The sequence below is a fragment of the Trachurus trachurus genome (assembly GCF_905171665.1).
Source record: "Trachurus trachurus genome assembly, chromosome: 13".
Taxonomy (NCBI): domain Eukaryota; kingdom Metazoa; phylum Chordata; class Actinopteri; order Carangiformes; family Carangidae; genus Trachurus; species Trachurus trachurus.
The window spans coordinates 36537258-36561490 of NC_139892.1; the positions used below are offsets into that span (position 1 = coordinate 36537258).

General features: G+C 42.9%; 1 protein-coding gene across 1 annotated transcript; it reads right to left on the minus strand.

Annotated features, from left to right (window-relative positions):
- Positions 1-95: 95 nt before the first annotated feature.
- LOC310996200 (interleukin-1 receptor accessory protein-like) lies at positions 96-22143 on the minus strand. Its single transcript, XM_083985582.1, has 12 exons — positions 21834-22143; positions 20584-20654; positions 16141-16345; positions 15468-15551; positions 13530-13755; positions 12199-12349; positions 9812-9883; positions 7236-7365; positions 5770-5918; positions 4114-4257; positions 2376-2519; positions 96-752 (listed from the first exon to the last, which is right to left on the minus strand). Coding segments are annotated over exons 1-12 (1830 nt in total). The 5' UTR covers positions 21836-22143; the 3' UTR covers positions 96-300.
- Between the last annotated feature and the right edge of the window lie 2090 nt (positions 22144-24233).

Here is a 24233-nt window from a genome sequence, read left to right on the forward strand (position 1 = left end):
GGTTCGACGTGAGATAAAAGGTAAACAAATAGCCAAAAACATGTGGTCCTGAGCGGATGTGCTGAAGAATTAGTGTGGTCGCGAAAGAGTTAAGTGAACTTGTGGTACCAGTAAGTGAAGTAAATTAGAAAACATTAGGAAGCTAATTACTGGATAAAATACACTGCAGTAGATTGCCTTAAACATTATAGCTGCTGCTAGTGTTACAGTTGGGATGACTTCAGCATGCTGGGAGGAGGCAGCTCTCTGAAGATAACAACACTTTGGGCCACATGTATCTGCTGATCTCCGTCACCATGGCTACGCTGCACTGTTGAAGACTTTCTGTGGGTCTTTGACGGTGGTGGTGATGAGTCCTGTCTGGGAGTTTGTGCTGTTCTGGCTGTGCAGCCTCATGAGAGCCACCTCCTTACTGTCCACTTCCCCCTCCTCCCTGCTGCCGACCCTCCTCACAGGTAGCTCCACCCGCAGCCTCTTCCAGAAGCGCGACGTCAGCTCTTTGGACTTGTCCCCCTGCCATCGGACCAGCGCCAGGGCCACGCGGGTTCTCTTCAGCTCCCTGACCCAGCCCTGCCTCTGGACCGGCTTGTACTGGACCAGGATCACCCGCAGGTGGCCGTCCAGCGCCATGCCGTCGATGCCGGCCTTCAGCTCCAGCAGAGCCTGGGAGCCCTTAGAGGCGTAGCCCGGGCTAACGACCACCAGGAGGCGCCGGCTACGAGCCACAAAACTCAGAGTCTCATCGGTGATGGCTGCAGGGAGAGAGGACGGTTAAAGGGATAGTTCACTCAAAATTCAAATTTCACTCATTATCTCCTCCCCCTCATGTGGACTAAGGGCTGGGAGAAGTTTCAGAGTCCTCCGTGGCTTCTCTGAGTTACAGGGGGTCTCGGCGTAGCAGTGCATGTCCATATAACGGTTGCAAATGGATACCAACTGTCTTCGTAACAAAAAGACACACCAAAAAACATTTTGTTTGTCCAAATCTCACGCGATTTGGACAAACAAGCTTGAAATATAAACTTATTTAATTTTCTCTGAACAATTTCGCATTTCGGGGCTTCAATACAAGAGGGACATTACATACGAGCAGCATGGAGGTATTTGGATGTTTTTTGGTGTGTCTTTTTGTTACGAAGACAGTTGGTATCCATTTGCAACCGTCATATGGACATGCACTGCTACGCCGAGACCCCCTGTAACTCAGAGAAGCCACGGAGGACTCTGAAACTTCTCCCAGCCCTTAGTCCACATGAGGGGGGGGAGATAATGAGTGAAATTTGAATTTTGGGTGAACTTTCCTTTTAATGGATGGACGGATAGATAGATGGATGGATAGAAATATCCACCCAGGCATGTGTGTTGTAGCATCAGATTGTGTACTGCTGAATCACTGTTCAAGGAGCGTGTAACAAAGCACTATACTGCAGTCCCTCCAGGAATTCGCGATGTCGCGATCGCAACACTTAAAACGCAAATTCAACCAATCCCCGTGAATTTGTGCGATCTTGCAATCTTGTACAATCACCGCAAATTGGACCAATCGTCGGTGCTTTCCACGAGTTACACAGCAGAGAGTGCGAGTCTGGACGGAGCGGTGGTTGAAAGTGAGTCCACGGAGGAACGGCGTGGCTGGGCTGACGGCAAGAAACTTGATACAACGTGCACAAAGTGATAAGTAAAGGAACACGAGCTGAGTCGAACGTGTTGAGTGTGTGAGTTGTCCTGGTTGAACGCCCGAGGCTGTGTCCCCCCCGCTGCACTCGCCGAGGGGGAATCCAGTGAGTGCGCCACCACAGGGCCGGAGCGGAGCAGCCGGCGGCCAGGTGCCCCTTCCCCCATCCTGAGGCCCTGGTCCTGGACTTGAGTAGCCACCCTCCCCTTTTTATTCAAAGACTGGACTGTTTTAACGGCATTTTAAAACAGTTGTTTTACTACGATTTTTAAACGGACATTTTAATTAAAAGTGAAACAACTTTCAACTCTATGTAATTTTCCTGTGCCTTTCTTAACAAGTGGAAAATTGCTGGTATAACAGGACCTCACATTAATTTGTGACATTTCAAAATTTTCAATTTTCCTTTAATTTTTTATTATTCAGAACAAAACTGCAACTTTTTTTTTGCAACTTTCGTTGTCTCCCGCAATTTAATCGCAACAAAAGCACTTAAAACATCGCAACATGCACCGCAATTTTTTCAAAATGTGGCCGCAAAATCAGGCATTTTAGGCCGCAACAATCACAAAAAAAGCCTGCGAAATCCTGGAGGGACTGATACTGGGTGTGTGCTGCACTGTCACTATGAATTGTACGGCCATAAGCAGTGTGTGCTGCCGCATGTGTGCGCTGTGCTGTAGTATGTGTGTGTACTCACTCCCTCCCGGCAGACTGTCTCTGTCAAAGATACACACTGAGTATCCCAGCTCGTTCTCCAGGACTCTGCGCAGCGTCATCAGAACAAACTGCTCCTCCTCGCTGCTCCTCTCATACGAGATGTACACGTCGTACTCTTTATCATCTAAACACAACACAGACCATCAACAGAGTGAATAAATCTGCCAACAGGGCTCAATAAATTACACTTTCTAAATCTAAATCTAAATCTAAATGCTGTGACTGCAGCCAGGCAGGATGTCTAAAACAGTTTCAGTTTTTCCACAGGATGCTCCCCCTCTACAAAAATCTGATAAATAAATCAAATCCAATAAAATGTGCACCTGCTGCTTAAAGGGATAGTTCACCCTAGAATGATATTTCGCTCATTATCTACTCACCCTCATGTTGACTAAGGGCTGGAAGAGTCCACCGTCCCTTCTCTGAGTTACAGGGGGTCTCGGCGTAGCAGTGCATTTCAATGCAACGGTTGCAAAGGGACACCAGAGCTCTTCGTAAAAAAACACACACAAAAAAACATCCAAATACCTCCATGATGCTCGTATGTAATGTCCGTCTTGTGCTGAAGCCCCAAATTGCGTAATTGTCCCGAAAAAAATTGAATAAGTCTATATTTTAAGCTTGTTTGTAGCGGAAGCTTCTCGAAGCTCCTCTTCCTGGTCCGTCCAAATCTCGCGTGATTTGCGCCGGCGTCAGTGCGGTTACTGCGAATCACGCGATATATGGACGGACCAGGAAGAGGAGCTTCGAGAAGCTTCCGCTACAAACAAGCTTAAAATATAGACTTATTTAATTTTTTTCGGGACAATTACGCAATTTGGGGCTTCAGCACAAGACGGACATTACATACGAGCATCATGGAGGTATTTGGATGTTTTTTTGTGTGTGTTTTTTTACGAAGAGCTCTGGTGTCCCTTTGCAACCGTTGCATTGAAATGCACTGCTACGCCAAGACCCCCTGTAACTCAGAGAAGGGACGGTGGACTCTGATAATTCTTCCAGCCCTTAGTCAACACGAGGGTGAGTAGACAATGAGCGAAATATCATTCTAGGGTGAACTATCCCTTTAACCTGACTCTGACAGCAGGAAATAACAATACAAATACACACAAAATATAAATAAATATAAAGTGCAATGAAAAAACCTTGCATTATAAAAAAAAATATATACAGTACAGGCCAAAAGTTTGGACACACCTTCTCATTCAATGTGTTTCCTTTATTCTCACTGAAGGCACCAAAACTATGAATGAACACATGTGGAATTAACAAAAAAGTGTGAAATAACTGAAAACATGTCTTTTCTTCTTTGTCTTCTCTTTCTTCTTTTCTTCTTCCTCTCCTTCTTCCTCCTCCTCCTCTATCTCTGCCCCCACCAGTTCTAGTTTCTTCAAAGTAGCCCCCCTTTGCTCTGATTACTGCTTTGCACACTCTTGGCATTCTCTTGATGAGCTTCAAGAGGTGAACCTAACCTGAAAATGGTTTTCACTTCACAGGTTGACAGCCTTGTCAGGGTTCATTAGTGGAATTTCAGTCAGAATCTACAATGTAAATAGTCATGAAAATAAAGGAAATGCATTGAGTGTGTCCAAACTTTTGGTCTGTACTGTATATAGTATATAATTTATTTATATTGTTTTTTCCCCATCCCTGTAGGTGAATGGATGATAAATAGACCTGGTGCAGGTGTAGAGGTCGGAGTGCGACCTGCTGCTCACCTGTGTGTCTCTCGTCGGTGCCGAACCAGGAGCGATAGAGCAGCAGCAGCTCCAGCCAGAAGACGTGATACACCACGAAGACGATCAGCATGAGGACCAGAGCTGCACCGAGGCCACAGCCCAGCTGCACCGACGGCAGCGACACTGGCACAGTCACACACACGTCAGGTTCAACAGATGTTTCATCATGGCAACGATGATGATGAGGAGCATGTACACAGATTTTGCTTAAAGGGATAGTTCAACATTTTGGCAAATTGGCCCATTGCCATAATAATCCCTATAGTCACAGCAGTAGGTATGTTACCTTTATTTGTCGGTGCAAGCTATTTTTAGAACAGCAGAGCAGAGCCGTGAGCTGCTCAGAGCTACGCTACGGAGGCTCATTATGGGATTTCTTGGTTTCCCTCATCAAACTCATCAAATACACAATCCAACAACTCCAAAACGCTCTGGTGGACAAGTTGTGACCTGCACATTCACCACGCTATGAAATAATAACACAACGTTACCACACAGAGTTGTTTTAGAGGGAAATGCAGAGACTGATGATGAAAAACTGTCCCTGAAGGCATGAATTTACCTCTAAAACAGCTCCATCTCGTAACGTTGTGTTATTATCTCATAGCGTGGTGAATGTGCAGGTCACAACTTGTCCACCAGAGCGTTGTGTTGTGGAGTTGTTGGATTGTGTATTTGATGAGTCTGATGGGGGAAACCAAGAAATTCCTTTAGCCTCCGTAGCTCTGAGCAGCTCACGGCTCTGCTCCGCCGTTCTAAAAACAACGTGCACCGACAATTAAAGGTAACAAACCTACTGCTATGACTATAGCGAGTATGGCAATGGGCCAATTTGCCAAAATATTGAACTATCCCTTTAACATCTGCTGTATTTCTGTTGTATTTTGTCAACTACTGATGGATACTTCTGTGGGGAGACGGGTTTATTAAGATGAAGAGCTTCTTTCATTGAAAACAGAGCAGGTCTGGAGCAAGCCACTGTGTGTGGAGGTGAACAGTAGGCCCTTTCTGCTGTCAGTCATCATGGGAAATGTCAACTCTCTGCCCGACCAGAGTGATGAGCTGGAGATATTGGTGAAGACTCCAATTTTCTACATGAAGTCATTGCTAGGATACAGACTTCAATCATGTGGACAATCTAATGGACTCAGTGGGGGATGTGGTGGAGAGATGGTAGAAGCCGTTCTGAACAACTCAGATCATCCACTTCATAACACCGTGATGGACCAAGATGGACGGAGAGATATAGAAGATCCTTCATACCTTCAGCCATCAGGATTTTTAATGCAAATGGTATATGAGCTGCCAGACAAATGAATTTCCCTTTGGGGATTCATGAAGTCATTGTATCTTATCTTATCTTATCTTATCTTATCTTATCTTATCTTATCTTATCTTAGCTTATCTTATATCAGCAGAAGGTGCAGTGGTCTTACTGGAAGTGAATCTGTCACAACGAACATGGATTTACCAAACTGTCTGATTATCATGTGGCACTGCAGCAGAGAGGGTCAGCTTCATCAGAGTCTGACGTGTGTGTGTGTGTGTGTGTGTGTGTGTGTGTGTGTGTGTGTGTGTGTGTGTGTGTGTGTGTGTGTGTGTGTGTGTGTGTGTGTGTGTGTGTGTGTGTCTCACCCTCCTCCTCCAGCCAAACTCTGTGTGTATCGTGGCCTCGCTCGTTCCTCACAGAGCAGTTATACTCTCTGTCCAGGTCCTCAGACTGGACGTCCTGGATCACCAGCACGCTCTCCTCTGTCCGGTCTCCGAGAATGTCCTCGATGGTTCTGCAAACACACACATCTCGTATAGCTATTTCAAAATAAAACACACAGGGTCAGAGTCGCTCAGGACCTTCAGGAAGATTTATGCCCCAACTGACTTGACAGTCACATGCATGTACTTACATATACAGTATGATATTTTACCAATAGAAAGTAATTGTGACCTGTTCTATCAAAATGAGTCGGATGTCGTAACGTTCTATTTTTAGATAATCAGCTGATAACGTGGAAAACCCATAGAAAATCAAAAATAATTTAGCCTAATTTCAAAGCAATGACATTCAAAAACAATCTCCTAAAGTTTCACAGTCCAGATAATTGAGAAAAGGCAGGTAAATGATGATTAAAGTTGACTTGCAACTTTAACCCTCTGAAAATGAGTGTTGCTTCGGTGCAAAACATGAAATATCTCCTGAACCGTTCATGATAGAGACGAGCTGTTAACTGCATCTGAATCACGGGATTCTCCGCTTTCCGACGGTCATTGAATGGTGCCTCTATGACAGAAGGGACGGGTACAGAAACAGATGCTAAACCAAACGTAGCAACGATGCTAAACCAAACGTAGCAACGACACAACGCTTGCACATGTTTTACAAAACCTCAACAAAACACGACAACTTCTGAACCGTTTATGATAGAGACGAGCTGTAAACAGCATCTGAATTGTGAGATTCTCTGCTTTCCGAGGGTCATTGAATGGTGCCTCTATTACAAGAAGGGACCTTACAGGATGCGTGTAATCACGTGGTACAGGAACAGATGCCAGAGTCACTGGCAAAAACTTAAATGCAATTTTCTCAGGTTTTAGAACGGAATAAGTGAAAGATCGTAATTCAAATGGCCACATCTCGAAAACCATCAAGTGTATGACTTTGACTAGGGTATCATTTTAAAGCTTATTTTCTAATCTTTCCATTGATACCAAGATCTCAACTTTGAAATTTGGGTCACTGTGACTCATTTTGATGGATCAGGTCACAATTGGTAGTGTTGGTAGTATGGTAGTGTAACTACAGTTTACTGATACTGCTTATGTACTTTTACAGAAGATATTTAATGCAGGACATTTATTGAGTCATGTCACAGCTAAAGGTAATCAAACCTGTCTAATTCTTTCAGTACTACTGTTTAGACGTATACGAATTAGTATTAGTGTATACGATGTATTAGTAAAGTCACATCAGAGTTTGTTCATCCATTGTTCCATCAGGTCAAGGAGAAGACAAACAGCAGTGAAATGTAGTAACTACTCCTCTGTCTGCTCGTCCATCACAAGGTTTAACATCTCAAAGTGCAGATACATTTTTTTCCTTCTACCTGTTGCTCATGTTGAAGCGCTGGTTGGCGAGCTCATCCAGCGTCTTCCCATCAACCGTCCACCAGATCTTCCAGGGGGAGTCCCCCAGGTAGGGGAACACGGCTCTGCACATCAGGCGCACCTCTGTGTCTGAGGGGGGAGGGAGAAATAAACCCAGTTGGACCTGTGCACCATGTCCCTCAATGTGATTCATTCAAACTACAGCGTTCTGGAAATTTAAAAAACAACAAAAAAAAACAAGCTATCTAGATGTTTTATGAATACTTCTTCAGCAGGAACCTTTGAGCTCGGTGATCAAATGCCGCGTTCATAACAACTCGGAGGTCGGAATTCCCAACTCGGAAATCTCCGACTTCCGACATCATTGCGTTCACGCTGCAGGAACTCGGAAGAAAAAAAACATGGATACCTGAAGGAAGTTTGGCATATTGTGGCTCATAGCTGAAAACGAAAAATAAATGCAGCAGGTCTTACTTGCTCTCTGAGGAAAAAAATAAAAATCTCTGGAGACAGCAGGAAGTTGTTTTTAGTAGTGCAGACAGTTGATAATATGTATCTAAATAGTCTTTTTATTATCTATTTATTTTTGTTGTTGGTTGAACAGCATTCCAAGAGTGCAATCTGTAAGACCTGGTGTTACATAAATGTATTATAATAACACATGATAATGATAATATTTTCACATTTCCAGTCAACTTTTAACATTGATCTTCGTTTATTTTGGAGGAGAGGAGACGCTGCAGATGAGTGCACATATAATATCACAGCTTAATATAAACGTATTTCATATCGGCTACTGCAATAATACACAAAAATATGCATTCAAACCTCAACAAATAACTTAAAATGTCTAAATTCTAACCGTTTAAGACGAGGGCCGCCATGTGTTGATGTTGTCATGACGTCAAGTTGGAAAGTCGGAGCTCTGATATGATACCCGAGTTTCCGACCTGTAATGTCCGAGTTTGACGCCGTTCAATTCATTTTTTACAGCTGGGAGCTCGTTTTTTTCCGACTTACGAGTTGTCTTGAACGCAGCATTACCCCACCCGAGCAGATGATGCAATGTTGTCCTGGAAACACATGGAGTGTAGCTACACCTGGACAGATGACATTACAGGTACAACAGTACTTCTAGCGCTCATATATCTTTCTAACAATTTTCAATTCGTTATCAAGGTCCACCTCTCTGGAATCAGCTACCTGACTATCTGAAAAAAAATACTCATTTAACATAATTTAAAAAGGCTCTCAAAAAGTACCTCATCAGTCAAACCATGTACCATCAAACATAAGACATTTATGATCATGTTTATCTTTTTTTTCTCTCTCTCTCTCTCTCTCTCTCTCTCTTCGTCTTCTTTTTCTCATTATCTCATTCATTATTATTGTTTTGTATTATTCATTCATGTATGCATTTTTTATTTCCTATTATTCACTGTTTAATCACTTACTTTTTTACTTATTTTTCGTTATTGTTTAATTATTTCCTATGTTATTGTTTTTAACCTGTAACAAATTTGTTTTTTGAATATGTGGGTGAGGTTTTTATATAAGCCCTTTTGGTACCTCCCCTTTGCACATCCCAGTCATGATGATTATCCATGTTATTTTAAAGGTACAATATGTAAGAATCTAAAGCAACTGGCCGTAAAATCCTCCTAATATGTCACAGAGATTCAGAAATAATGTTCATATAACATGATGAACTCACCAACAACAATAGCACAGCCAGAGTATTCGCATTAAAAATCTTTTTTTGCAGACTGCAAATCATGTTTATGTTTTGAATTTACGTGTTGGCATGTTGCGCCACCTAGCCCTCTCTCCCAGTCACGGCGGCGTCAGTGGCATTTCAGCCTCCGGTCTGGTCCACTGAGCTGCCGCTACGACTGGGAGAAAAAACGAGATCGCTGTGTTTTGAATTTGACTGCAGTAACCGTTTTTGGCCACATTCTTACATATGGCTAGCCTCGTAAACCAGCCTCTCGCGGAAATGCATTTCATTTCATTCCGAGGGAGAGTCTGGCCTCATCCCCGTTGTAAGCGTTTGGCCTGAAACCCTCAGAAGGCCGAGCCAATCAGCGTCGCCCGCTGTGATTGACACAACACGTTGGCCAATCAGGGACCGACTGGTGCAAAGCCCCGTCACTACACCAACTTGCTGATTGGCTGAATGGGGTTGTCTGTCAACGCTACTACCAAAGATATTAAACCGTCTTTGCTACTACTCCCGCCCAGCTCCCGCCCACCCCAAACACTTAGAGGGGAGATGAGGCCAGACTCTCTGAGAAATGAAATGAAATGCATTTCCGCGAGAGGCTGGTTTACGAGGCTAACATATGGCACCTTTAAATGATATTGTTCGTGCTAAATAAATAAAAAAGGAAAAGAAAAAAAAGTGCTGCACATGGCTAGATTGTACAGGACGTGGAGGGTTATTATTCTCCCATCCATTCAGTGATCAGTATCGAAATCAGACTTATGATTCCTGTGATCAGTAATCTGATCGGCCCCCAAAAGTGCTGACTGGAGCATCGCTACTGGTAACGGAGCTGTTCTGCTGTTGACCTACCCAGTTTGACAGGGATGACCCGGTCTGCAGTCGGGTGGAGGATGGTGGGCTCTTTGGGCAGCGAGGACGAACCTGATGGAGCACAGAACAGCACAGTCATCAGTGTTGGGCAGTAGCGACGTTACAAGTAGCAGCGTTAGTAACTTAACTACATTTCCCAGTAGCGTGGTCGTAGCGTCGCTGTTTTCTACATCAAATAGCTTTTCAGTAGTTAAGCTATTTTATTGATCAGTAGCGCAGTAGCGTCCACAGAAGCTACATTTCCCCAGACATCTCTAGACCTTAAATGCACCGCTTCCATGTGACGTCATGTACGTATCTGCTGATGCCCATCTGCTGCAGCGGGGTCGCCTGAAATTCAAATGAGGTCGCCTGAAATGTCTAGTAGCCTAATTAATGAATTAAAAAAAAATCTGACCAAGAAAGGTTAGGAACCACTGTTTTAATAACCCTTTTTTTGGGAATGTACTTGCATAAATCTTTCAGCACTCACAATGGGCCGATATAAATGAAAAACTGTATCTAACTTGTTGTGCTTTTTTGATGAGCAACGGCAACTGGAATATTCAAAAACTGTCAAAATAGTCAATAAACATTTACTTTCTTTGAAAATTAAGTCTAAAAAAATATTTTATTTATCCAATAGGCCCTATTAAAAAAAAAAAAACTTTAAAACCACTTTCGGTATTCGGTATTATTCGGTTATTCGGCCAAGCGTTTTGATTTTATTCGGTATTCGGCTTTGGCCAAAAAAATGCCATTCGGTGCACCCCTACTTGGAATTAAGTTGGTTTGATGTAAAAAAAAAAAAAAAAAAGCTTTGATGTAACTAAGCTACTTTTCTCATTTTATTGTAGCGTAGCTTGCTACATTTTTCTGGTGGGTAGCTTCAGTGTAGTGAAGCTTGATTTCATGTAGAGTAACTTGTAGCTTAGCTCACTACATTTTCCAAGTAGCTTGCCCAACACTGACAGTCATATCCTCCTAGTGCAGTGGTAGCTGTGTTAGCTGTGGTAGCTGTGGTAGCTGTGTTAGCTGTGGTAGAGTGGTAGCTGTGGTAGCTGTGGTAGCTGTGGTAGCTGTGGTAGCTGTGACTGTGGTAGCAGTGGTAGCTGTGTTAGCTGTGGTAGCAGTGGTAGCTGTGGTAGCTGTGGTAGCTGTGGTAGCTGTGGTAGCAGTGGTAGCTGTGTTAGCTGTGGTAGCTGTGGTAGCTGTGGTAGCAGTGGTAGCTGTGGTAGCTGTGGTAGCAGTGGTAGCTGTGGTAGCAGTGGTAGCTGTGGTAGCTGTGGTAGCTGTGGTAGCAGTGGTAGCTGTGTTAGCAGTGGTAGCTGTGGTAGCTGTGGTAGCTGTGGTAGCTGTGGTAGCAGTGGTAGCTGTGTTAGCTGTGGTAGCAGTGGTAGCAGTGGTAGCTGTGTTAGCTGTGGTAGCTGTGGTAGCTGTGGTAGCAGTGGTAGCTGTGTTAGCAGTGGTAGCAGTGGTAGCTGTGTTAGCTGTGGTAGCAGTGGTAGCTGTGTTAGCTGTGGTAGCAGTGGTAGCTGTGGTAGCTGTGGTAGCTGTGGTAGCTGTGTTAGCTGTGGTAGCAGTGGTAGCTGTGTTAGCAGTGGTAGCTGTGGTAGCTGTGGTAGCTGTGGTAGCAGTGGTAGCTGTGTTAGCTGTGGTAGCAGTGGTAGCTGTGGTAGCTGTGGTAGCTGTGGTAGCTGTGGTAGCTGTGGTAGCAGTGGTAGCTGTGGTAGCTGTGGTAGCTGTGGTAGCTGTGGTAGCAGTGGTAGCTGTGGTAGCTGTGGTAGCTGTGTTAGCTGTGGTAGCTGTGTTAGCTGTGGTAGCTGTGGTAGCTGTGTTAGCTGTGGTAGCTGTGGTAGCTGTGTTAGCTGTGGTAGCTGTGTTAGCTGTGTTAGCTGTGGTAGCGGTGGTAGCAGTGGTAGCTGTGGTAGCTGTGGTAGCTGTGTTAGCTGTGGTAGCTGTGGTAGCGGTGGTAGCTGTGGTAGCTGTGGTAGCTGTGGTAGCTGGTAGCTGCGGTAGCTGTGGTAGCTGCGGTAGCAGTGGTAGCTGTGGTAGGGGAGCGTGCCTATGTTCCCACAGCCCTATGTTCCCTCTGGACTCTCTGTACCTATCTGGACTCTACCTATCTGGCCTGTCTAGCCTCTACCTGGTCTTTTTACTAAACTTAACCAACTCCTTTCTTCATTGCCTAAACCCAACCAATGGTGGGACCAAAGGGTGAGGGAACATAGGGCCTAATTTTCAGTGACAACAAAAGTTAGAAATGAGGGAACATAGGGCTGTGGGAACATAGGCATGACCCCCTGTGGTAGTTGTGGTAGTTGTGGTAGCTGTGGTAGTGACGGTGGCGGTGGACGGTGTGGTGAGCGGCAGTGCGGCTGTCTTACTGACTGCGGTGACGTTGACGCCCCTGGTGAAGTTGAGTTGTCGGCCTCTCCGCAGGTAGCTGACTGCACACACATATAAACCCTGGTACACCTTTGTCATGATGTAGAACTGGAGACTGGTTCCTCTCTGCTGCCGGTCCGAGTTCCACTTCTGAGACACAAAGGACGGGGGGACAGGAGAGACAGGTCAGACAGACAAAGGCCGAATTCCGATTCTCCCCTTAGCCCTAGCCCTTGGCCCTAACCCTTCGTTTTGCGCGTTCACGTGAAGTGGTAGGGGTGTCCCAATTCTGGTTCAGACGAGGGTTAGGGGGAAGTGGTAGGGCTATCTTTTTTCAGGGGCACACTACGGACCGAGGGCTACGGCAAGTTTCCCAGAATGCATCTTGCGGCAACCGGCAGCTGTTTTATTTCTCACTGTAACGCTGTTATTACGTCATTTTGTTAAGTTTTAATAGTTTTTCATGCGAGAAAGTAGCTGTTTAGATCCCCAATGTGCGGTCGGTTTATCCACATGAGGCTGTTTAGACGTTTGCTCCGATGTTTTTGGGAGAAGTGAAGCTCCACAGTGGAGCCTCCACCTGTGGAGCAGATCAGCGGCTCGTCACGGAGACACCACCCCGTCCGGAGAGCTGGTCAGCCGGCCAACCTCCCGACCTCGTCCCGGTAGAAAAGACGACCGCTAATTAACTTACCCGCAGGGTTTTAAAGGTTTACCGCCGCGTAGTTACATTCTTTTTAGGAGATAAATGCTCGTCTCATTGATGAAATGTAACAATTGTCGCATTAATTTGTTTAAATTAAAAGTGAAGCTTCATGTGTTTTGGACACAGCAGCAGCACTGCCTGGGGGATCTGTAGCCTACATACAGAAATCACCACATTTACATCAATAAATAAATGTTTTACAATGAACCGATCAGTCTTCATTAAATTTTATTTTATTTTACGTGGTTCTGAATAGAGGATTTATGGCAAAAGCTTGTCACGTCTGCTTATGCGAAAGCCAGCAGAGACGACTGATGACGTATGTGATTGTTGAAGTGGTGTCCCAATTCGTAGGGGTTGACTTTCAACCCTACTCCTTGTAGCTCCGTTTCAAGGGCAAGGGTTAAGGGCTAGGTGTAGGGGTAGGGGTAGGGGTAGGGGTAGGGGTAGGGATGAAAAATAGAATTGGAATTGGGCCAAACAGACAGATGGATGGATGGACAGACAGACACACACACACACACACACACACACACACACACACACACACACACACACACACACACACACACACACACACACACACACACACACACACACACACACACATACACACAGTATTACCGTGCGGTTTGTTCTCACATGGTACCATGTGACACTTGGCGGACTGTCGGCCATCTTTGTTGCATCTTGTATGTCGGGACACTCCAGGGTCTTCCCCTCCTGCAGTGGGATGGTCGTATAAGTGGTCACCACGGCAACTGGAGCCTGCCACGTGGGCTCCCAGGCCACTTCGTCAGGCTTCATCACATTCAGATGCACGGTGGTCTGAATGCAGGACGATCTGTTGCTGTGAGACAGAGGGAGGAGGCGACTGATCAGACCAAACACAACTGAACCTCTGTCCTCTTCTGATTGGAAGAGTCAACAAGGCTCCATCTTCTTTTTTTGATTTTCCAAAGAATATTTTACTGTCAAGATTTCCAGTTTCTGATGACTTGACAACAGCATGCTGCTCAACATGTTAAATATGAAATAATCACAGTCAGTTACCAGTTGCATTAGGAATGCTTGAGCAAAACTATAATAACATTCAGTTTGTGTGAAGTCTTTTTAGAGGAGAGTGAATTGGACTCTATGATCATTAAATGTAATGCATTTTGTCCACCTCATTCATATCAGTGATATTTTAGATTTCCACATGAAAAAGGTTCAGGGTTTACCCCAGTCTATTATAAGCCTGGTGGGCCGCCAGGTCTTACTTGCTCTCTGAGGAAAAAAATAAAAATCTCTGGAGACACCAGGCAGTTGTTTTTAGTAGTGCAGACAGTTGATATAATTGATCTAAATAGTATTTTTTAATTATATATTTATTTTTGTGGTTGGTTGAACAGCATTCCAAGAGTGCAATCTGTTACATAAATGTATTATAATAACACATGATAATGATAATATTTTCACATTTCCAGGCAACTTTTAACATTGATCTTCGTTTCGTTTCGTTTATTTCGGTCAATACATGTCATTAAAAGAGAAGTAACAAACCAGAGAGAAAAAAAATAAAAATAACATCGATCAGAGTAAACAATAGGTAAACAGAAAAAGAAAATTTGGACCGAAAAGGCATAGGCTGAAGCATAGCTTATTACGCCTACCCTGTTACAACTCAAGTTAATTAAAAAAATGTTAAATGTACAAAGCCTTATGGAATCACTTCTAAACTCTACTACTCCATTAATTCATCTGTTACCTATAGGGCCCTGCCGTCAGTCAATGGTCAGGGTCAGGCCCCTGCTGGGCCACCCTACCACCGGGCTTAACAAGTTTTCTGGGGGAAACACTGAAGTTCATGACTGTACATTATGCAACAGAAACATTTTCTCACTCTGTATTTGCTCTGTACAGGGACAACAATAGAAAATGCTCCAGAGATGACCAGCATCACTCCGACATGTCCTGGAGGATCAAATGATACAACATGGAGAAGAGAAATTGCTGGAAGACCAAGAAAAATCAGAGGTTCTGTCTCCTGTGTGGACAAGACGTTGTCTATACCACATGTGCAGATAAAAAAAGCAAGGCTCCATCCTATCTGAAAGACCTCATCATTCCTTACTGTCCTACCAGAGCACTCCGCTCCCAGAACGCAGGTCTGTTAGTGACTCCCAGTATCTCTAAAAACAGACTGGGAGGTAGAGCCTTCAGTTACCGGGCTCCTTTACTGTGGAACCAGCTCTCTCCCTGGGTCAAAGAGGCAGACACTCTAACTACATTTAACTTTAGACTTAAGACCTTCCTTTATGACAGAGCTTTTAGTTAGCAATTTTATAGCTACGCTGCTATAGGCTAAGACTCTGTTCTCCTGAGGTGAACAGCAACAGATCTTTAAGACGCTCTCAGAGCCACGTCAGCTGATTCAGAGTCAGGGGATTGAAACCGAGAGAGCAGCAGGTTTTATTCTGGAGGATAATGCATCGCAGTCGCGCATAGGGAGCAGTGAATGAGAGAGTGATTTCGACACAGCGAGAGAGTGTGGTGATTTGAAGAAGAGCAGTTTCTCACCGTAGCATACAGATGTACTGTCCAGTGTCCTCGGCCACGGCCGGCTGCAGCCACAGCCTCTCTCTGTCCTTACTGAGCCGCGAGCTGTAGGGGAGAGTCATCAGCATTCATTAGAGCCTGAACAAGAGCTAATCAGATACAATTCAGTTACAACGACATTAGAACAAACTCCAATGCCCTCAGTGACGCAAATCACGGCTGCTCACCTCCAAAACACATGAATCCTCTCTGGAAGGGACATTGTATCCTTCAGATACTCTCAAAGTGTCACACACACAGTGTGTATTGTTTTCTCTTTTTTATGCACTTTGAGGTGTGCTTAGGTGACCAAAGTGTTTATTTTAATTCATAAGGGAAGCAAGTTATTGCAAATTCTGGACACTTTTTATTTATTTATTTTATGCACTTTTAGATATGATCAAGATGTTTATACTTTATTTAAAAAATTGAGTAAAGTACCTCAGTGTCTGTTCAGTTAAAGCTCTTTTTATTGTTTTAATGCACCTGTGTCAAATGTGACCTACTTTTAAATGGAAATGATGATTAAACCTCACTTGTTTTCCGTTAGGTTAGTTTAAAACCACAAACCACTGCACACAGCAAGTAGGCCACCCTTCACTGGTATAAAAACAAAAGCTCCCAAAGCAGCAGGTCAAACTCTGTGCAGCTGTACCTGTACGTGACTGGCTGCAGCAGGTCGTGACCCTCGGGGAGGTGGAACCAGGAGAGGTTGTGTCCGGCGCTCTGAGCGGAGGTGTAGTTGTAGACAGAGGGATGAGAGAAAAGAGGACAGGAGAGCCAACCAGCCTGCCCCTCCAGCACTGAGACCGCTGAGACCGCCCCTTCACTGGAATTCCCCTTGTCATCACACACGGGCTCTAAGAGAGAAGACAGAGACAGATAAGGAAAGACAGAGCTTAGATGTCAGGATTTTTCGTGAAACAAATGATGCCATCACACTTCCATCCCATTAAAAGGAAGTAAGCAGAGAGAAGCTGTTCCATTCCCACACTGAGACTCACCAAACACGTTACAGATGACACTCACTGCAAAAACTCAAAATCTTTCCAAGAATATTTGTCATGTTTCTTGTGAAAATGTCTCATTTCTAGTGAAAACTAAACTCTTTCCACTTAAAATAAGACTCATCACCTAAAAATGAACTTGTTTTTAGATCATTTAACTGGTTTCAAACAAATTTTCACTTGAAATAAGTAGAAAAATCTGCCAGTGAAAGCAAGTTTTTTGTGCTTGTAATAAGGAAGAAAAACTTGCTCCACTATCCGATTTTTCTACTTATTTCAAGTAAAAAATATGCTCAAAAGAGTGTTTTTTATGTGATTTTACGTATAATAAGATTTGTTTTGACTAGAAATGACATTTTGACTAGAAATAAGACAGATATTCTTGGTAAGATTTTGAGTTTTTGCAGTGTTGTTTGTACTCCTGTAATTTGTTAAGTGTACCGCAGTACAAAAAGAGACACATTGGACAGCAGTGAGACAGATTTGAATCGAGAAGCTCTGAAACATCAGATTGAGCATTTCTCATGATGGTCTTTGCTGCATTAATCTAAGAAGATAAACATCAGACCTCCTGTTTTAAACGGCCTCTAAAATGTTATAGGATTAAGGGCAACAAGACATAAAATACTGACCGGTTATGACAGTAACGAATAAATTAAAGTTAAGTTTGTTGGATGTCTACTCTGGAGCTAGAAACAACCTGATCCATCCAGTTTTTATTCTAGACATTTGTGTAACTTTGCAACTTTTCCCAGATACGACTTCCTGCCATCTGCACAACAGTGATATGATTTACCGCAATGTCTCCAGTGATACTAGTATGGCTTCTAATATTTGTGGTCACATTGCACAATAAGTGTCCAGCAGAAAAGGTTTAAGGAAACATTTCCAACTGTCCACCATATTAAAAAAAGGAAGCTGTGAGTCAAAAACTGTTTTGCAAACTGCTCTGACTAATGATCTCAGCATTGACTCAAGTCCTCGTGCTTCACTCAATCAGTCAGTCGCTCACCGACACTCCTCCAGGTCCTCTGTCATTATTAATAGATGAGTTAATTAAATGAGGGAGTCCATTAAAATAGTGACGACTAATGACTTCTTCACAGACAGCCTCTTCTATTGTTTCAGATGAGGTGACAGAACCTAAAAGGTTGATATACTGTATTTATTTATTGAAGTGAGTTATGCTGCGTTCAAGACAACTCGGAAGTCGGAAAAATACGAGCTCCGAGTTGTAAAAAATGAATTAAACGGCGTCGAACTCGGAAATTACAGGTCGGAAACTCGGGTATCATATCAGAGCTCTGACTTTCCGACTTGATGTCACGACAACATCAAAACATGGCAGCCCTCGTCTTAAACGGTTATAATTTTGACATTTTAAGTTATTTGTTGAGGTTTTAATGCATTTTTTGTGTATTATTGCAGTAGCCTACATGAAATACGTTTATATTAAGCTAATGAATTAATAAGTAAATAAATAAATAAAGCGGATCATCACAACGGCACAGTGCGTATCTCAACACGGCAGCAAAATGCAGTCATCCACCCTCAGTCCTGCTCTTGGGACATCCACAGCTGCTTTTCAGTGCCAGTTCGTCCCTGCTGTGTTAATTCAGGTGGAGTTTCCTTTACGCACCGACAGCCTTTGATCTCTGCTTTGATCTGACGTCAGATGTGACGGGACAATCTATATAGATATAAATTCACTTGTTGATTCCATTAGTTGCATTAAATAGTGGTTATTGTGGATATTTATTGCATTGAAATGTGCCTGGAACTGTGGAGATCTGCCTGTGAGGTCTTGGTGACGTGTGTGCACTGCAGGTCAGTCAGCCAAACTTCCACTGCACCTGCTGCGCTCCGCTCTGCGCTGAGACTAGACCTGGTTGGAGGTGGCGAGCTTTCAGCGCAACCTCGGCGGGACATTTTCGCACAAAACTTCCACTGCACCAAGCAGAATCTGTGACGCCTCCCCCTGCTGCGCGGCCACGCCTATCTCAGCGCAGCGCGATCTGCCAATCTTCCAATCTGACTTTGCACTAGGCTGCGCTGGTCGAAACTTGCATTAGACCGGCTGCGCTACCTTGCGCCACCTGCGCTGCGCCAGCAAACTAGGGCCCATATGTTCACTCGTCTGCAGCGTCTCCTCTCCTCTTCATTTGCCTCCAAAATAAACATAATTTGCTGCTGCATTTATTTTTTGTATTCAGCTATGAGCCACAATAATACGCCAAACTTCTTTCGGGTATCCATGTTTTTTCTCTTCCGAGTTCCTGCAGCGTGAACGCAATGATGTCGGAAGTCGGAAATTTCCGAGTTGGGAATTCCAACCTCTGAGTTGTAATGAACGCGCCATTACTCCTCTACAATAACCCTTAAACATTCTTTAGGCAGCAAGAGAAACATATTATTAGAAATCTAAAAAAAAAGTTTAAATGCCGATCTTTACACGCACATCTTTATGTATGTTATTGTCAAAAGTCCCAGCCCCTCTCCTTAGACTAGACATGAAGGCATCTGATTGTTTTTTTTCCTTTTTCTGAATACATTCTGTATTGAATGACTACTCTCAGGGGGGTCATTCCTATGTTGCCACATCTCTGTGTTGTTTTTTCCACTGAAGATTAGGCCCTGTGTTCCCACCAAATTCCTAAATATGTTTACATGTTGTAACAATAAAAGACTTCTGACTTCATATTTCATTTACTTCGCATACCACACATATTACTCGGTGACCATAACAATATGTAGATCGTACTGGAACCTTAGGAGGTATAAGTTACATCGTGGATATTAGGGGTAGGAGAAAAAATCGATTCACATAAATATCGCGATATCTTCTTTGACGATTTTTAAATCGATTTTCTTTTTCAAAAGTTGATTTTTGTTTGGAATTATTATTATTATTATTATTATTTTTATATATTGTGCAATGTGCATTTGTTAGCCTTTTTACATACAGAGAGTACAGGTTTTGAAAAGGGTTTAAGTTCACTTTATAATGGAGTATGTTAATTTATAGGCTCCTACAGTGTTTGTGTGCAAATAAATGTTAAAAATGCTAAAGACTAAAAATCGAGAGAATCTGCAATATCGTAGAATCGCAATTTAAATCGAATCGCCATCCAAAAAATCGTAGAAGAATCGAATCGGGAGAAAAGCGCATCGTCCCAGCCCTATTGCAGGGGTTCTCAACTAGTCTCACTCTGGGCTCCACATTGTCCCATGGTCATTAAGTCGTGACCCACTTCTATAGAATTCAAACCAAGATTATTTTTTTTAAAGCCTTTAAAAACTAATTTTGCTCTTTATTGAGCAAAGTGCATTTCAGAGCACATGAATGAAACTGAGGAGTTACCATGACAACTGCATGTACGGAAGTGAATAAATAAATATCAAACTGCACAAAATGGAGACCAACAAAACGATATATTTGACTTCTAATGCATCTCTGCATTCAGAGCATATTCACAAAAGTGAATAAATAACAAATTGCACAAAACAAAACAAGATTCACTGCATTCAGGCCACATTAATAAGAAACTGATATCTTTGCATTCAGAGCAAATAATAAGAAACTGAGGAGGAGCATTACAACTGCATGTGTTCACGTGTCTCCTGTGCCTTTCAAAATAAGTTATTTTTCAAAATAAAAGACATGTCCAACATCAGATGTGCATTAAATATTATTTACTTTTCTGACCAGCTGTCCGCGACCCATCCAGAACGGGTCCAAGACCCACTTTTGGGTCCCGACCCACCAGTTGAGAACCACTGCCCTAGTGGATATATTAGATTAGACTTTAGATTTTTATTGTAATTTACAAGGATAATTGTTTCCACCTACATACATTCACCATTTTGTACACATAACATCACACCCATAGACATCTTTCCACACAAATTCACACAGAGGTGTCGATGCAGCAGAGGATGCGCCGTGTGATAAATCTCAAATGTGGGAACATAGGCATGGACCCCTCTCAGGATAGAGGACCATTTCACCCAGTATAACAAAACGTGTTTCTGAACAGGATTACCAACCATAACTTTAATTTGAGTCCTGTGCTGTCACAGCTTTCACCCACCTGTCTGGCTGAATATTGGCGTGATCCCGACTGCCACGACTGAGAGGAGGAGAGTGGAGGTGAAGACCGCCCTGCAAACAGATGGAGAGACTGTTTAGCTAGACACTCTTCAATCAGTTGTTTGTTTTCCTGTCAGCAGATGGAGTTAGCAGTCCCCGCCCTCGTCCCTACGCGCATCCCTTGGCTACACACACAGAGAGGACCGCCCCTTTATGCTGTTCTCTCTCCTCATTGGATAAAGGTTGTAGGATACAAGGAAAGTTTTCTCCTCGGCTTACAGCAGAGCAGAGGGACTGACAGACCCGTGTTTCAGACCAAACACTCTATAGAAGTGATTGCTGTCTGAAGATACAACTATTTAAGACTTATATTAACACACATACGGTATTCTACTTACTTCTGCTTTAACAGAGTGGACAATGACACCGGGGACAAACATAAAACCTTAATTCTTTCATTAAAAAAATATATTTTGATTAAAAAACAGCACATGCTTAAAGGGATAGTAGCATTTTTTTTAAAGTGGGGTTGTATGATCTACAAATAGCCCCTAAGTACTTTAATTGCAGTAGAAGACTCTCTGCACTCCTCCCGTTAGCAACGCCAGCCCATAATAGCCCTGACCAGAGATTTACAACATACAGTGTTGTGAATGGACCCAAAGAAACAGCCTATTTTCACGGCCTAAAAGAGGTTTTACCTTTAAAAAAATACACAGTTCCATTGTTCACTATAATATAACTTTTTCCAGCCCTTCAAAGTGCAGGAAAAACACAGTTTTTATTTATATTTTATATAAATCTGATCGTGGAACAAGTTTTTCTTCCTTATTACAAGCACAAAAAACTTACTTTCACTGGCAGATTTTTCTCCTTATTTCAAGTAACAATTTGTTTGAAACAAGTGGAAATGATCTAAAAACAAGTTCATTTTTAGGTGATGAGTCTTATTTTAAGTGGAAAGAGATTAGTTTTGACTAGAAATGAGACATTTGGACAAGAAATAAGACAAATATTATTGGAAAGATGTTGAGTTTTTACAGTGTAGGCTACCTATCAGTCAGGGTCTTACGCAGAATAAATCAGTCATACAAATAGCTACTGGGGTTTTTTGTGGGCCCCACTGGGCGCTGGGCCCCTAGAATCATCATCACCTTTCTCCCCTATACAACGGCCCTGCTCAGTAGTGCAACAACAACCAGACTTCGCAGAGGAGTCTAAACATTATTTAGCAGGAGCTGGCGGACTTACATTACATTCCCAGCAGCGACCTCGGCGTCTGTCCAGGGGGGTCAACCGACCGGGAAGGGGTGGGATGGATCCAGGACTAGCCCGGACTGGACTGAGAGGGTCTCCCGAGTCTTTACTGTTTACTGTGTGTGTAGAGATGACAGCTAGCGTCCTGCTGCTGACTCTCTCCTACACACACACAGACACACAAACACAGCCGAGCAGTGAGGCTCGATCGCGGCTGCCAATCAGCGCCCTGCCGCTGGTCCCAGATGTTCCGGGTTTCTTCCAGCTGTGGAGTCACAGCGACTTTAACTCATCATGATCCGGACTAACGAGACCTGCAGGACGCACTGGTCCCTGAAGAGGCTGTAAGAGTCCGCTGAAGTGTCGGTCAGATCAGCTGTTGACAGCTAAAGGTCGAGTTTAGTTTACACAGTTAGAAAAGTTAGAGCAGCGGTGTGTGTGTGTAGGCGGTGTGTGCGCGTATGGGAAGTAAAAGTTGAGCCCACGCTGTTCCGATCGACGCTCCTCCTCCTCCTCCTCCTCCTCCCTCCTTCTTCTTTGGTGTTTTTTGGCAACTTTTGCAACCAACTTAAAGGAGCATTACCACCACCAACTGAACTGGAGTGTGGAATGTGGATCAGTTACAGACTATAATTTATAAACAATTCAAATAAAAAATAAATAAATAAACCCTTTCCATCAGCTCTGTGTTACTAGTAGGCTACTCAGGTTTCCTAGATTGAACCACTTTCCACTGCTGCCTTCAGTAGCCTGGGTTACTAATTAGAGTTATGGGTGGTAATCATGTTCAGAAACACTTTTTGTTATACTGGGTGAAACTGTCCTTCTATCCTGAGAGTAATCAATACATTATGTATTCAGAAAAAGGAACGAAAATAATCAGAGCTCTGTGGCAGCGGCAGACTGATAGCCTAAAACACGCTATTTCATAGATGTCATGTCATAGATATTCACTACAACTTGATGTAGCCTAACACTATGGTTCATTGAAACAATCTGACACAACTCAAGTGTCATGTGCTTAAATTCTGAACTGACTTGAATATTTCAATATTGATTTATATTTAAAAGAAGAAAATAAAGAAATGCATTTGTGTAGCTGCTGTAGAATTTGTTTGAGCTTTAAGGGGTTAACACTACTGAACACACTACGGTGCGTAGCTCTCTCCTTCACATTGACTGTCAACGCTCCTCCTCCTCTTCATTGCAGTTATTGCAACATGGCTCAGGAAAAAAAAAACAGTGAGTCTGGAAGACTTCTAAATCCTGTCACACCTAAGCAGAAAACTACAATTAGGCCTATATGCCATTACTAACTGATCCGAGCACATGGTAGTGATGAAGCTGAGTTTTTACCCAGTTTTGATACAGAAAATCACTCATAACTCTTACGTCTTGATGGACAACTTGTCAAATATAACAGTAAAAACAGTTAAAATTGTATTTATTTAATTTTCATGTTTTGGTATGATTTTGTTGATACATGTCTCTTGTAAATGTTATGACGGTTTGTTTAATCATAAACATAGGCTATTTAATTAGGCTACTAGTATTGCAATGAAGTCGTGGACCACAACATCCAACCTTGTTACCAAACCTATTTAGCAGAGTAGAGAAGATGAACTGTGAGAATATAACACAGAAGAAAGCCTCAAGCTGTTTGCTGATGGGTAGACCTAAGTCCTCTCTATTTCTTCAGCCTTGATTGAGTTTGTCACTCAAACCAATGCAATGCTGTTACTCACCAGAATCTACATACTTTTAAAGACATAACAAAGCATGTTGATTAGTCATCATGCCTCTGGGTAGATTAAGCTTTTTGGTAGGCTACTTTCCAGTGATTGGTGGTGTTAAGTTTTGTTTTTTATGTGTTCTTGTCTTCATTGTGTTTCACTTGTTTTGTCAGGCTATGTTTTTTAGTGTGGATGCAAATGGCTGTAATCATTTATGTCCATTGTAGGGGTGGGCGATATGGCGATATTAGATCGTGAAGGATTAGAGTAGACGATCTGCCAAAGTGCAGAGATCGTAGGATCGTCTGGGGCACATTCTATAAATTGCAGTTCTATGCTGCAAAGCGCAAACAAAGGACATTTGCAAAGTTTGCTAAAAGAGATAACAACAGTTACTTTATTTGACCCTTTTCATCAGCTATTTAGTGTTTTGATATACTAAAATCCTGTTAAAATGACTGTGTTGAATAAAACAAACAGTAATGTCTTCATTGATATTTTACTTTCATGTTTATTGAAAGCTACCTTTTATGTTCCAAGAGTCCACTTTATCAGAGTGTTGTTGTTTACCTTTACTATGTTTACGTTGTTTGCACATGTTGGCAAAACTGCAACTATTTAGATTAAAATCTATTCAGCCTAAATCGAAATCGTGACTTCA